The sequence below is a fragment of the Trichechus manatus genome, unplaced genomic scaffold (genome assembly GCF_000243295.1).
Source record: "Trichechus manatus latirostris isolate Lorelei unplaced genomic scaffold, TriManLat1.0 scaffold00057, whole genome shotgun sequence".
Classification (NCBI taxonomy): Eukaryota; Metazoa; Chordata; class Mammalia; order Sirenia; family Trichechidae; genus Trichechus; species Trichechus manatus.
The window spans coordinates 10,598,853-10,614,329 of NW_004443993.1; the positions used below are offsets into that span (position 1 = coordinate 10,598,853).

General features: G+C 56.4%; 1 protein-coding gene across 1 annotated transcript; it reads right to left on the reverse strand.

The window, feature by feature from the left end:
• Positions 1–952: 952 nt before the first annotated feature.
• TNFAIP8L1 (TNF alpha induced protein 8 like 1) lies at positions 953–1,675 on the reverse strand. The gene has a single exon (XM_004378447.2). The coding sequence runs from the start codon at positions 1,669–1,671 to the stop codon at positions 1,111–1,113; it is 561 nt and encodes a 186-aa protein (XP_004378504.1). The 5' UTR covers positions 1,672–1,675; the 3' UTR covers positions 953–1,110.
• Positions 1,676–15,477: the final 13,802 nt, after the last annotated feature.

Sequence of the window (15,477 nt, forward strand, 5' to 3'; positions counted from 1 at the left end):
CCGGAGACCAAGAAGCCTGGTCTCGCCTTCCTCCCCATGGTCTGTCTGATTAAAAACAGTACGGGTTTTGTTCGTTCCTTTGTTCCTGAACGTGAAATTATAATTTTAAAATTTACACGCATCCCTGATGTCTTTACCGTCAACCCCCCAGGTGGGGGGCACCCTCTGTCCCCTGCCCTGTGAGAGTCACCAGGTTACAGCCCATCTGACTCCGGGCTGTGCATTTCCGACAAGATTGGGGCATCCTGCATCTGCGGGAGTTTTCATCCAACTGGCTCTGGTGTCAGTCCGTGTTGCACCCTTCCTCCCAGCTCGCCGCCGTGACCTTGTTGGAAAGACTGAAAAAGCCCAGGCCACCTCCTTCCGGGGAAAGCGTTCTTCTAGCGTGAGCGGCCAGGCGGTCAGCTTTCTGATCACAGAGTGGCTCCAGGGGCAGAGATGGGACCCACGAGAGTCAGCACGGAATACAGCCAATTGGAGCGAAAGGCAGAGCCTGAGGAAAGAACGGGCTGGTGCTTGGGGGACAGCTGGACCCAGGAGGCGGTCCATCTCCCTGTTGAATCCCTCTCCCCATCAGGCCAGGGACCTGAGACCCAGTAAGCCGGAGGCACTGCAGGTGTTTAAACTGCTGGTACAGACGGCTAGGGAAGGCCGTGATGGTGCAGTGGCAGAGCTCTCGCCCTCCACGCAGGAGACCCGGGTTCAGTTCCCGGCCAGGGCACCTCCTGCACAGCCACCACCTGTCTGTCCGTGGAGGCTGGCGTGTTGCTAGGATGCTGAGCAGATTTCAGCAGAACTTCCAGACTAAGACGGACTAGGAAGAAAGGCCTGGTGATCGACTTCCAAAAATCAGTGAGTGAAAACCCTGTGGATCACAACAATCCAGTCTGCAACCGATGACGGGGATGGCGCGGGACCGGACAGTGTTTCGGCCTGTTGTGCCTGGGGTCGCCGTGAGTCAGGCCCCATCCTGATGGCAATGAATGACAGCAGACCACTTAGTGTCCTCTCAAGTGCAGGGGGGTCTGCTGGCCAGAGTCAGATTGGGAGGAAGCCCCCAGCAGAAGGAAGCGGAGCGAGAGCCCCCGCAGGAGTGCCCGCCCCGAGGGCTCAGATGCTGCCCTCGTCCAGCATCTTGCTGAGGCCCTCGCAGATGCGGCACAGGTGGGAACGGTAAGGCTCGGCCGGGCCGTAGAGTGTCGCCAGGAAGTCACAGTCGGCAAAGTGGCTGAAGACGTGGTTGATGCGGCCGTGGGACTTGGCGGTCAGGTGGGGGCCCACGGCCTGGTGCAGCAGGTCCCGGCACTCGAGCAGCGCAGCGGCCAGCACGCGCCGGTCGAAGGTGAAGTCCACCTGGTGGAAGCTGACGGCCGTCATGGCCAGGCTGCGGGCCCGCCGGCGCAGACGCTGCAACAGCGCCAGCTCCTCGCTGCCCAGCTGGCCGCCGCGGAGCAGGACGCCCAGCTTCAGCACCACCTTGACCAGGTTCTTGACCACCTTCTGGGCCTCCTTGCGGCTCCGCGTGAACTCCTTGGTGGCGCGGTAGAGCTCGTCCAGCACTTCGCTGCTGGTGTCGTCGATGAGCACGGCCACCACCGCTTTGGATGCCATCTTGCTCACCAGCTTCTTCTGGGCTTGCAGGGCCAGGCTTTTGGTGCTGAAGGCGTCCATGAGCCTGCGGGGAGCAGAGACAGCCTGTCAGCCCTTGCACACCCCCGGTGGGACCCGCATGCCAGGTACCCCCACTCCTCCTCCACCCCCTTCTATGACATGGGCCGCTCTGGCTTGCTACCTTTGTCTTCCCAGTCTGTAAAATGGGCACAGGTCTCAGGGAGCCTTACGATGGAGCTGCCACCCTTAGCAATTCCACTGATGTTTTGGGGGCACTATAAGGAGTCCCAAGGGCCCTGGTGGCACCATGGTTGAGCGCTCGGCTGCTCAGTGAGAGCTCAGTGGTTCAACCTCAGCAGCCACTCCAGGGGAGGAAGATGTAGCAGTCTGCTTCGATAAAGATGACAGCCTTGAGAACACGATGGGGCAGTTTTACTGTGTCCTACAGGGTCGCTAAGAGTTGCAGTTGACTTGACGGCAATGGGTTTGGGGTGGGTGTGGGTGTGTGTGTGTGTGTGTGTGTGTAGTCCCTGTGGTTAACTGCTTGGCTGCTAACTGAAAGGTCAGTAGTTCAAACCCACTCAGCAGCTCCATGGGAGAAAAGACCTGGCGATCTGCTCCTATAAAGATTACAGTGTAGAAAATCCTATGGAGCGGTTCTGCTCTGTCGTACAGGGTCACTGTGAGCTGGAATCGACTCAACAGCACCCAACAACATAAGCAGTCCCTAGGTGGTGCAAAATAGTTAAGCGCTCCACTACTAGCAGAAAGATTGGCAGTTTGAACCCACCCAGAGGTGCCTCAGAAGAAAGGCCTGGTGATCTGCTTCCAAAAGGTCAGAGCCCTGAAAACCGTGGAGCACAGTTCTGCTCGGTACACTGCTAACAACGACAACGTAAGGGTCACCCGCGAGCCCATCCCACAAACCGACCATGAAGCACCCACTGTGTGCCGGGGCTGGGTGCAGCACGGTGATGGGGGCGGACGAGTGCTGTCCTCCGGAAGCTGGCTGGTTGTCGCCAGTGGCCGGAGCACAGAGCACAAAAGTGGGGCAAGAGACAGGCCAGAGAGACCGTGGGAAGGGCCTGCTCCAGTGTGTGGTGCAGAGAAGGGCTATGGGGGGGCTGTCGCGGGCTGGTCCAGGATGGGGGCGGGGAGAAGTGGACAGATTTAGGAGGTGGCATGGCCAGGGTTTGGTGATTGGATGGAAGGGTGCACAGGGAGGGGGGGCCTGCGGTTTCTAGACTTCCCAGGCTCTGGGGCCTCCCCCTCCAACCAGTCTCCTTCCCCCAGCTCTGGAATTCTTCCTCAATCGCAGAGCCGCTAAAAACCAGCCGGCAGTTCCCCATGGCTCCCGGGACTGTGCCCCCACCTCACCCAGACCCGGCCTCTTCCCTGCTCATCCTTCAAGTCTCAGCTTCACCATCCACCTCCTGCTGGACTCCTATACACCCCCCAACCCCCTGGCCTCCCAGCCCCTGCCTCTTCCCTGGTGGACTCCTATACACCCCCCAACCCCCTGGCCTCCCAGCCCCTGCCTCTTCCCTGGTGGACTCCTATACACCACCCAACACCCTGGACCCCAAGCCCCTGCCTCTTCCCTGGTGGACTCCTATACATCACCCAACACCCTGGACCCCAAGCCCCTGCCTCTTTCCCTACCACCTCCTCCAGGAAGCCACCCCTGAGCTCCCAGGCTGATGAGGAAAGTGCCTCCTCTGGGCCTCACATACCCCAGGCCTCCCCCTAGTTTTACAGCTGTCTCACCCCAGGCCACGGGGGAGGCCATGCCTGATTCCTTCTGCGCTGTGTCCCCAGAGGCTCCAGAAATGCCTGCCAGTGAGTGAGGGGAGCCTGCAGGAACCCGGAGAAGAGGGGAGGGCCTGAGACCCAGCCCCCCTCGCCCGCTGCCCCAGCCCAGCTGCAGCCCTGGCAGACCAGGAATGCCGCGTGGGCACCCGCTCACCCCCGGGAGCCCCCACAAAGCCCGTCTTTGTGCAAGCTCAGACCACCCCGGAAGAAGTCCCAATCCCAGCCGCCCGCTCGCCTGCCCTCGGCGGCCCGGGCTGCTGGAGAAGTCTTCCCTGGCCCTGCCTCGGTCACCAGAGCCCGGCTCTACACAGCCCTGGGCCAGAACAGGGGTGCGTGTACTCAGAGCTGTGTGGCCGGCCCTGCCGGGCAACACGTGCCCCTTTGTCATTTCCGCCAGATCTGCCCTTCTGCGGGAGGGCTGCCAGTTTTGCAGACAAGAACACAAAAGCTCAGAGAGGCTGAACTGCTTCCCCGAGGCCACACAGCAATACAGCAACAGGGCCAGGGCTTGAACGCAGTCAGCCTGTTCCTAATACCCCTGCTCCCCGAGCTCCTCGCCTGCTCACCTGGGAGGTACCAACCCCCGCCTTCCCCACCTAATGCCTGAGAGTCACCTTGAGTCTGCCCCTGCGCCCCATGACAAAATGAGCACCCTGTGTGGGGCCCGCTCCCGGCTCTGACCTCTCAGCAAGCGACATCACTGCCAGTGCTTCAGTTTCCTCATCCGTAAACTGGGGAAGCGCAGAACCAACTTCTTCCTGGAGCAGAGCCCGGGCCACTCCCTGCCCCCTAAGCTGTGAGTCCCCAGAATGCTGGGACCCGCTGCCTGGAATCCACCATCCAGCCTCCCCAGCTCAGCACTCTTTGAGCTGGTAAACCTAGTTCTTTGATACATTCGGTGAATGCCAGTTTCTCCAGAATATTCCGTCTCTCATGTTCCGTCTACCTGGACCCCTCCCCCCAGTCCTATTACTCATCTGGCAAACTCTTGCTCATCCTTCAAGACACCTCCTCCTGGAAGTCCTCCCGGATGACCCAGGCTGAGTCAGGTGCCTCCTCGGCTCCCATAGCGCCCTGGGTGTCCCCTGGCATAGCCCTGGGCACCTGGGTTTCTGTGCCCACACCGTCGGGCAAGGGCTGCATCTGTCTTGCTCGTGAATGTCCTGGTGCCCAGCCCTGGGCCTGGTACACAGTAGGTGCTTCATGAGTGTTTGCTGAATGCAGGAGGGAAAGGATGTCTGCAAACATGAGAAATTAGAGGAAACCTCTAGCCACTTAATCCCGCCTGCCCACTTTACAGATGAACAAACTGAGGCTGAGAGAGGAGAAGGCCTTAGCCCCCAGGTCTTTCTGCCCATTCTGGGTGGCTGTGTGACCCCGGCAGGGCTCTGCCTCTCTCTAGGCCTCAACCTTCCCATCTGCGCGTCCTGAGGTTGAGTGTGTTGGTTCAGGAGGGGAGCCGGCTGCAGCTTGTTTACCGACGTCAGGAAGAGCCTGGGCTCCCAACTGTCCCACCCCGGCAAGCCCAGCAGGAAAATGGCCGGGGGAGGAGGCAGCTGCAGCCTCCCCTCCAGCCTCCACACCCCTCCGCCAGCCACCAGACATGCCCACACCTGGGCCAGCCCAGCTGCGCGCCTCCCCTTCCTCCTGCTAACCCATTGTTCTGCCAGAAACCCCTCCATCCAAGCTGCCAGACAGGGCAATGACCGCCATCCCCAGGGAAAGGCCGTGGACGAAAATAAACGGCGGCTTCCTTCCTGCCTTTGCACTCACCCAGGCTGAGACCGGCAGGCCAGGGGGCTGCCCAGGCTGTGCCACCTGGCCCTTCCCTGGCAGGGACTATCCCAGAGAGTACTGAGGGGCCACCTCGTGCAGGGCTACACTCAGTGTCCCTGGTCCCTGCCCCCAAATGCCAGGACACCCCACCACTGTCACAAGCAAAAAGAGCCCCTCAAATTTCCCAAGTGGCCCCCTAGGAGGCCTTGTTGTCCCTGCTGGAAGAAGGAGGTGCCAGAAACTTGTAAAAATAGAAATGTTGTTGTTTTTTTGTTGCTGTCAAGTCGATTCTGACTCATAGAGACCTCATGTGACAAGGTCAGGTTTTCTTGGCTGTAATCTTTATGGGAGCTGATCGCCAGGCCCTTCTCCTATAGAGCTGCTGGGTAGATTCGAACCACCAACCTTTCAGTTAGCAGCAGAGCGCTTAACTGTTGTACCACCAGGGCTGGCGATCTAGTTCCCAAAAACCAGCCATTGAAAACCCTATTGAGCTGACAGAACTGGCTGTCTATCTGTAGAAAGATGAAACAGGACCCATACCTCACACCATACACAAAAACTAACTCAAAATGAATCAAAGACCTAAATGTAAAACTATAAAGATCATGGAGGAAAAAATAGGGACAACACTAGGGGCCCTAATACATGGCATAAACAGAATACCAAACATAACTAAAAGTGCATACGCAGCGGAAGACGAGCTAAATAGGACCTCCTAAAAATTAAACGCTTACGCACAGCAAAAGAGTTCTCCAAAAGAATAAAAAGAGAACCCACAGATTGGGGAAAAAATGTTGGCTAAGACATATCGGGCAAGGGTCTAATTTCTAAAATTTATAGAAAACTTTAACACCTCAACAAGAAAAAGACAAACAACCCAAGCAAAACACGAGCAAAGGACACTTCGCCAAAGAAGATATTCAGGCGGCTAACAGACACGTGAGGAAACGCTCTCGATCATTAGCCTTTAGAGAAATGCGAATCAAAACCACACTGAGATACCATCTTACCCCGACATTACTGGCACGAATCAAAAAAACAAAAAATAACAAACGTCGGCAAGGTTGTGGGGAGATTGGAACTCTCATACACTGCTAGTGGGAATGCAAAATGGTACAACCACTATGGAAAATGGTATGGCGCGTCCTCAAAAAGCTAGAAATACAAATACCTTATGATCCAGCAATCCCACTCCTAGGTATATACCCTAAAGAGATAAGAGCCGTGACAAGAACAGACATAAGCACGCCCATGTTCATTGCCGCATTATTCACAATAGCAAAAAGATGGAAACAACCCAAGTGCCCATAACGGATGAATAGATTAATTAACCGTGGTACATACACACAACGGAATATGACACAACGATAAAGAATAATGACAAATCCTCGAAACATCTCACAACATGGAATAACTTGAAGGACATTATGCTGAGTAAAATTAGTCAATCACAAAAGGACAGATATTGTATGAGACCACTATTATAAAGTAACAACAAAACGTTTACATACAGAAACAAAAAAAACCAAACCCATTGCCATCGAGTCAATTCTGACTCATAGCAACCCTGCAGGACGGAGTAGAACTGCCCCATAGGGTTTCCAAGGAGTGGCTGGTGAATTCGAACTGCTGACCTTTTGGTTAGAAGCTGTAGCTCTTAACCACTGCACCACCAGGACTGGTTTACACACAGAGGAAAAAAACAAACATTCTTTGATGGTTACCAGGGATGGGAGGGGAAGGGAGGGAAAATTACCAAAAACATAGTAAAAAAAACCAACCCGTTGCCACTGAGTCGATTCCGACTCATAGCGACCCTATAGGACAGAGTAGAACTGCCCCATAGGGTTTCCAAGGAGCAGCTGGTGGATTCAAACTGCCAATCTTTTGGTTAGCAGCCAAGCTCTTAACCACTGTACCACCAGGGCTCCAAAAACATGTTGATATTGGCGAAGGGAAAGGCAATACATAACATGGGGGAAGTCAACACGACATGACCAAGGCAAGAGAGGACACTGAGAGGAAGGCAAGAATAAAGGGCAATTACAGGAACTACTATAGCATAGACAATCCTGCAACAATAGTATCAACAAACACTCATTTATGAATGGGTACGAAGATAGATAGATATGCCAAGAGGTGAGGGAGGGGGTAAGGGAACACACCCACTGGCAGATACAGGTTCGGAGGTGGAAATTTCTACATACTATGACTGTAGGTGCTCCTCATATATTAATATAGATAATAGAGCACACAAGAGGCACAGTCGGGGAAACCTCTTAGACATAACACCTCATGGGATGAAGTTCTCAGGCTTGAAGGCAAAGGACCATAGACTCAGGGGACACCTACATCAATTGGCACAACATAGTTTATAAAGATAATGTTCTATATCCTACTTTGGTGAGTAGTGTCTGGGGTCTTAAAGGCTTGTGAGTAACCATCTAAGATACATCTATTGGTCTCTTCCAGTCCAGAGCAAAGAAGAATGAAAAAAACCAAAGACTCAAGGGAGTCCAAAGGACTAATGGACCACATGAACCACAGCCTACATGACCCTGAGACCAGAAGAACTAGATAGTGCCCAGCTACCACTACCAACCGCTCTGACTGGGATCACAACAGATGGTCACAGACAGAGCAAGAGAAAAATGTAGAACAAATGATCAAATTCACAAAAAAGACCAGACTTACTGGTCTGACAGAGACTGGAGGAACACCGAGACTATGACCCTAAGAAACCCTTCTGACCTGGAACTGAGGCCATTCCCGGAGACCACCTGTCAGCCAAACCACAGACAAACCCATAAGATAAATAATGACACCCGAGAGGAATGTACTTCTTGGAACAATCAATTATATGAGATCAAAAGGGCAATATTTGCCCAAAGGCAAAGATGAGCAGGCAGAAAGGGGTAGAAAATCAGGACGACAGGAATCAGGGAGCCCAGGGCGGAAACGGGGAGAGGGCTGACACATTGTGGGGAATGACGCCAAGGCCATGAAATACTTCATGTACAAACTATCGAATGGGAATCTAATTTGCTCTGTAAACCTTCACCTAATGCACAATGAAAAAAAGAAACAAAGAAAGAAAACCCTATGGACACAGTTCTGACACACGAGGGTCACTGTGAGTACTGGTCTTACCCGGAGAGAGAGGAAGCGAAAAGGCAAAGTCACTACATGGATGGACTGGGAGTCAGGTCGACCTTGCCTGGAGCTGTGGAGGGCCTGTCAGGCCACGACCCCAGACAAACCCACACCCTGGAGGCAGCTTTCCCAGCTGTAAAATGGGCATCGGGGTGCCCGTTCCCCAATTCTGTGAACACTTGCCCTGCCCCACATGTTCATTCCCAAAACCCTGGACCCCAGTCCACGTCTCAAACTCCACACGGCTCCCTCTGCCAACCCTGCATCATCTCCTGGACTCTGAACTTCATTGGTGTCCCCATCATGGACAGTCCAGCTCCCAAATGCCCTGCAAACACTACAGATGCTGATCTTCAACCTCAGGATTGCTCTAGACACACAACCCTGCACGGCCTGCCCCCATCCCCTCCCCTCCTCCTCTCTCCCCCTCGCTCACTCTGCTCCAGCCACAGGGGCCTCCTCACTGTTCGTCCAACTCTCCAGGCACGGTCCTGCCTTAGGGCCTTTGCCCCAGGGCCTTTGCACGAGCCATTCATTCTGCTGGGGGAGAGGAACATGAAGATCTTATGCTCAGAGGCCTTCCCTGACATTGTACATAAGTTATTCCCAGTCCTCTCAATCTTGGTATCAGCTGCCATCGAATCGGCCCCCAACTCATGGCGACCCCATGTACAACAGAATGGAACACTGCCTGGTACTGCACCATCCCCATGATTCATTTTGGATTGGACCATTGTGATCCATAGGGTTTTCACTGGCTGATTTTCGAAGTCGATTGCCAGGCCTTTCTTCCTAGTCAATCTTAGTCTGGGAGCTCCGCTGAAACTTGCTCAGCATGCTAGCAACATGCAAGCCTCCACTGACAGAGGTCTTGAACCCCAGTCTCATGCATGGAACAAGGATTCTACCACCAGACCACCACTGCCCCCATCTGTACCCAGCCCCTGGCAATCACTAACCTACTTTCTGTCTCTATGAAGTTGCCTATTCTGGACCCATCATATAAATGGAATCACTAATATACGTCCTTTTGTGTCTGGCTTCCTTCGCTTAGCATATTTTCAAGGTTCACCCACTTGTGCAGGAATCATTCCTTGGCTCCTTTGTGAGACTTAATTTATTCCATACCTTTCCTTGCAATAGGGACCCCTGGGTGGTACAAGCAGTTTGCGATGGGCTGGCTAACCAAAAGGTTGGTGGTTCAAAACCACCGAGTGGTACTGTGGAAGAAAGGCCTGGCAATCTGCTTCCATAAAAATGACAGCCAAGAAAACCCTATGGAGCCCAGTTCTACTCTGTAACACATGGGGTCACCGGGAGTGGGAAGCGACTAGATGACAGTGGGTTTCTTTGCAACATCATTTACTTAACTAAGCTGATATCCTGTCACTTTTAATAACAGCTGTATTCAACCACCAGCTCACAGAATTCCTGAAAACACAGCAAGTGGCTCTCGTGAGCTGGGATGAGACCAAGGGCCATGGGCAGCCCCGCCCCCGCCCCATAAATTCTTCATGCCCCACACAAAGGGCATCAATAATTGATGGACATACTTGGCAGGGCCAAGCCAGCTGCTCCATCTCTCCTGTCTCCAGCCCTGGCCATGGGGGCCCAGGGTGGGCACGGGGGCCCCAGGGAGACCCAGGACTGGGGCCCCACAGCAGATGTCCCCACTGTCCTTGTCCCCATACATCTGCCTCTCACACCGGGGCACCCACCACATCAAGCCCTTTATCAGCCACCACTCAGGCCTCACAGGTCGGTGCCCACTGTAGAACTGGCAAAAGGGAGGGGACTCTGCTTGCTTGAAGGGGACACACCAGTGGTTCTCAAACTGGGTTCCCCAGAGCCCTCAGGGCACCCCTGAGGATAGGGTGCAGTCAGATTCCCACTGAAGAAAGGGCTTGGAGGCCAAAAAGTCATGTGAGGAGACCAGAGCCTGCCCCTCTGGGAGAAGGACAGGGCAGGTGGGGCTCAGCCTGAGTAAAAGATTTTTAACAGCGAGTGGAGGCTTGAGGGTCCCCTGGAAGGAACGTGGATGCACCCCTAAATGAATCCCAAACCCACCTCCTTCTCCCTCCACTGCCTCCACCTGCTCCAGCCTCGTCATCTCCCACCTGGACCAGAGCAGTCCCCTCCACCCTGGTTCCCTGGCTCCCACCCTCGCCCCCCACAGTCTGTTCCCTCTGCTGCAGCCAGAGGGCGCCTGTGAGCACCTGAGTCAGGGCCTGCCCCTCTGCTCACAGCCCTCCAGGGCTGCCACCTCCCTCAGGTAAAAGCCCAAGTCCTGCCCTGGGCCCACAGGGCCCTGCACGACCTGCCCCGTCCCCTCCCTGCCCTCCCCTCCTTTTCCCTCTCCCTCGCTCACTCTGCTGTAGCCACATGGGCCTCCTCGCTGTTCTTCCAACACGCCAGGCCTGGTCCCGCCTCAGGGCCTTTGCACAGGCTGTGCCCGCTCCTCCAGTTCCATATGGCTGTTTCTTTCTCATCATCCAGACCTCCGCTCAAATGTCACTTCCTTGGGGGGCTTTCCAGGTCCCCCATCTAAACTAACTTCCCCCCCGTCTCTCCCTCCACCTTGGTTGTGCAATTACAACGAAGCTGAATGATTTTCCTGGTTGAACAATGTCCATCTTCCCCAGCCCCAGTCTGTGAGTGGGCACCGATGGGCCTCTCATTGCCGGGCTCAGCGCCCTGCACCAGGCTTGGCTCCCAGTAGGTGCTCAGAACCTGTTTGTTGAATGAATAAATGACCTCCTAGTACCAGTGGGACACGGCATCAGCGATCTCATCTGGGGGTCCCATTGTCCAACTGGGGAAACTGAGGCCCAGAGAGAGGCAGAGATGTGCCAAAAGGCCTGCCAGCCCCGCCTAAGTGGAGGGGGACTTACACAGGCCCCCCACCCGCCACCACCCACCACCCCCAGAACCCCGAGAACATTTGTTGCAGTGACCTTGCACAGAGTGCTCATTACCTACTAGGCATCGTAGTGTTACCTCCAGGCCCTCATTACCCTGCAAGGTACAGAGGGGGAAACTGAATCAGAGGGCGCTGGGAGCTCGCCTAAGATTACACAGCAATGATGTGGCAGGACCGGCATTTGAACCCAGCCCTTAACCCTGAATGACCCTTTCCTCATTCTCACTTGCTGCAAATTGGGGGTTCGAGGCCCCTCCCCCTACCAGAACCCACCCTGAAGTACAGGGCTCTGTTATTGTGTGCCGTGGAGTTGATTCTGACTCCTAGTGACCCTACAGGACACAGCAGATCTGCCCCACAGGGTTTCCAAGGCCGTAATCTACGTCTTTCCTCCCTCAGTGCCTCTCGTGGGTTCGAACAGCTGACCTTTTGCTTAGCTTAACCATTGCGCCACCAGGGCTCCTTACAGGGGCCTAGCGAGGCCTTTTAGGCAGTTTGGGGTGGCAATGTAACCCGCTTCTTGGTGCCCAAAGACTGGCAGAATCCCCACCTCCAAAGCACTCCCCGACACCCAGTTACCTCAGCCCCTTTCCAGAGGGAAGAGACAATCAGCCCCATTGAACAGACAGGGCAACAGAGACCTGGAGGACCAGGGCAGGCCCAGGGCCACACAGCTAAGTCCTGCCCTGAGGCCTTAGCAGGTCCCAAGAACTCCACCAGAGGGGCCTCCATTAAAGCTTAGGTGGGTGGGATTCCAGGGGGTGCCAGGGGGCTGGGTCTGTTGTGTGGCTGGGCCAAGTCCTGCCCCTCTTTGGGCGAAACACCTGGGGCTGTCCCTGGATAAGGTGAGTCATTACTCAGCATCTGCCTCTGGGCTGGGCTGTTTTCATGACAAAGGCTGGAGTTTTGTCCTCAAAGCACCCTCTCATTGGCCCATCTGACAGACAGGACGCTGAGGCCTTTTGAACCCAACAGCCCCTCACCGCAGACCCCTCACCCACAGACCCCTCACCCGCCCAGGCCTCAGGTGAGGAAACTGAGGCTCAGGGGATGCCTGAGCCGCCCGAGGCCACACAGCAGGAGGGGACTGGAACCTGTGCCTGGCTGACCACAGAGTCCCCTCAGAGAGCCCCATCAGGGCGGGTTTCCAGACCCCCGCACACTCCCAGGGATCCAGGCACTCACCCACTCCTGGCCGAGGCCACCCAGCCAGGACAAGAAATGCAGCCCAGGTGTCACACGGCCCCAGTTCTGTGTTCCCTGTCTCCATAGCTACAGCGTCTGCAGGCCGCCCCTCCTCCGGCCCTGCCAGCAGCCCGCCCTTACCTGGGCAGTTCCCGGCTCACCAGCGGCCCTGCCCACCTAGGCGGCTTGTTATGTTTTAAAGTTGGCGCCTCGTGGACCTGTCATGGTGGCAGAGGGCACAGCCAGTGCAAAGTCCCTGAGGCAGGACCGTGCCTGGCGAGTTGGAGGAACAAAGAGGAGGCCTACATGGCTGGAGGGAGCGAACAAGGGGAAGACAGGAGGGCAGAGAGCAGATGGACAGGGCTCACATTCCTGCATTTAATCCTCCAAGCAGCCCCAGGAGTGATTTACGGCCATCCCCATTTTACGGACAAGGAAACTGAGGCTGGAAGCCTTGAATCCAAGGCACCTCAGCGAGTAAGTGGAAGAGCTCAAACCCAGGTTTGTCTAACTTCATGGCCCGATCTCCCATCCATTGGGATGAACTGTCCTCACCCCATTGGGCCCCCCAGAACGGTCACCATCCCCAGAGACAAGCTCAGGAAGTCGCCTGGGGGGGCTTGTTGACAGCTGGGGCGGCTTCTCCTCCAGGGAGGCCCCCCGCCAGGAGGGAGGAGGTGGGGATGGATTCAGAGGATTGAGGGCGAGAGCAAGTTTTGGTCCAGTCTCTGTCCCCACATCTCTTGCCTCCTTCTGGGCCTCAGTTTATCAACCCAGGAAATGGGCCCAGTTAGACTCCACTGAAAAGGCCAGGAGGTGGCCGATGTGGGTCAGATCACCTGCCAATTACCTCGGCAGCATCGGGCCCCAGTTCAGCGTGGTCAAAACCGAGGCCGACACCTCAGGCAGCTGAGGAACGCAGGTGGCCGGTCTGGTTGGGTCTGGCCCTGGCTCTTCCAGCTTCCTGGACCAGCGAGAAGCCACACTCGGTGCCACCTCCACATCTTTGGCCAGGCTGCCCACCACCTGGCGTGCCCTCGCCACTCCAGACTCTGGCACCCTGTTAAAGGGGCAGGGTTCACCCTGGGGGGAGGGGGCCTGATCCCAGAACAGGGCCCAACGCGGGAGGGGGCGGCAGTCCAGGCTCAGTCTGTCTCCCCCTAACCCCTACAGCAAGAGAGTGGACAGACAGAATGAAAACATTAAACAACGAAAGGGAAACTGAGGCAGGAATACCGGCAGGGCTGCAGAGAGGCGGGGCATGGGGGGGGCAGGGGAGACGGGGGCGGTCAGCTGGCCCCCAGGATGCGCTGCGATGGGAGGCGACCCGGCACCCCTCGCTCACCTGCTCTCGGGGGCCCGTCCGTCGGTCCGACGGTCGTGGCTCTGTCTCGCCGCCTCGGAGCGACCCGGGTGTCGCGGCGGCAGCGGGCCTCGCGCCTGAGGCCAACGGCGGGGCGGGGCCGACGCATAGGCCCCGCCCACCCTCGCCCAGCCCCCTAGGTGCGGCCCCGCCCCAGCTCCGCCCCTCCCTTCAGGAAGAGACCGAGGCGACGCCGGGCGGGGGCTGGCCGAGGGCGTAGGCGCAGCCAATGGCAGCGAGGGTGAGGTACGAAGCTGCCAATGGGAGCTGGCGACCGTGTGGGTGGGCGGAGCCTTGAGTGGACGGGGCCGGGCGACGGAGGGGGATTCCTCCGGAATCCGGGAAGGGGCCGGATGCGGGGGCGCAGAGGCGGTGGCCAGAGAAGGGGGAGAGGAAGGCGATAATACGGACCCAGAGATAGACCCGGGGAGGGAGAGCCTAAAAGAAAAAACACGAACAGTGTGGCTCTGGGCATGCCCCTTCTATCTGGGACTCAGTTTACCCATCCACGTAACAGGAGTTTGGACAGAAGCATGTTTGTCAAAGTATGGCCCTGCGGAACCTTCTACATCAGAATCACCTGGGAACCACTTAAAAATGCAGGTTCCTGCTCCCCCAGACGGGCTGAATCTCCTTCTGAGTTGTAGATAAATTCTTGGAGTGTGGTTTGAGGCAGCCACTGGGAGGGGGGGAAACGCCTGAGACCCCGCCTGAACCCCAACCCCGTCTTTCCTCGATTTCCCTAGGAATGAACCAGAGGGACACGCAGGAGGCCTGGTCGCCAGCGGGCAACGGGACAGCGGGGCCAGCTGGGGCCCGCAGGATGCAGCTGCGAGGCCTGGGAACCTCGCGTGGGAGCGGCTTCCACCTCCCTGCTGCTTGTTTCCTCCCAGGAGCCCGACCCTGGGTCCCAGTTGTGGCTGGAACCTGGGGAGGCCAGAGCCACGTGGCTCCCCAGGCCTCCTCCCAGGAATCCAGTACGTGCGTAGTCCTGTCGCGAGCTCTGAGAAGACAAACAAATGTTTCTATAGCCCCTTTTTGGGTGAAGTAACTGAGGTGTTGGCGAAAAATACTGAATGTACCACGGACTGCCAGAAGAACAAACAAATCCGTCTTAGAAGAAGTACAGCCAGAGCACTTCTTGAAAGTGAGGATGGCAAGACTTCGTCTCACATACTTTGGACATGTTATCAGGAGGGACCAGTCCCTGGAGAAGGACATCATGCTTGGTAAAGTAGAGGATCAGCAAAAAAGAGGAAGACGCTCAATGAGATGGATTGACACAGTGGCTGCAACAGTGGGCTCAAGCATAGCCAGGATTGTGAGGATGGAGCAGGTCTGGGCAGTGTTTCGTTCTGTTGTACATAAGGTTGCTATGAGTCGGAACTGACTCGATGGCACCCAACAACAATAACTGAATCCCAGACAGGGGACAAGATTCACCTCAGGTCACATGGGGAGAAGGGGCAGAATTTGAACTCAGGCCCCTGGGCAAGACAGCTCCCTGCCCACCCTCGCCACCTCTCCCACCTCCTCAACCCTAGAGCCAGGACCTGCCCTCTCTCTGGACCAGGGTCTCTCCGCCTTGGCACTGCTGACAGGGGGCACTGTAGGTGTTGAGCAGCACCCCTAGCCTCCACCCACTCGATGCCAG

Excerpts from the sequence above, each read along its gene's own strand:
- TNFAIP8L1 (XM_004378447.2), bottom strand. The coding sequence starts at position 1,671 with ATGGACGCCTTCAGCACCAAAAGCCTGGCCCTGCAAGCCCAGAAGAAG.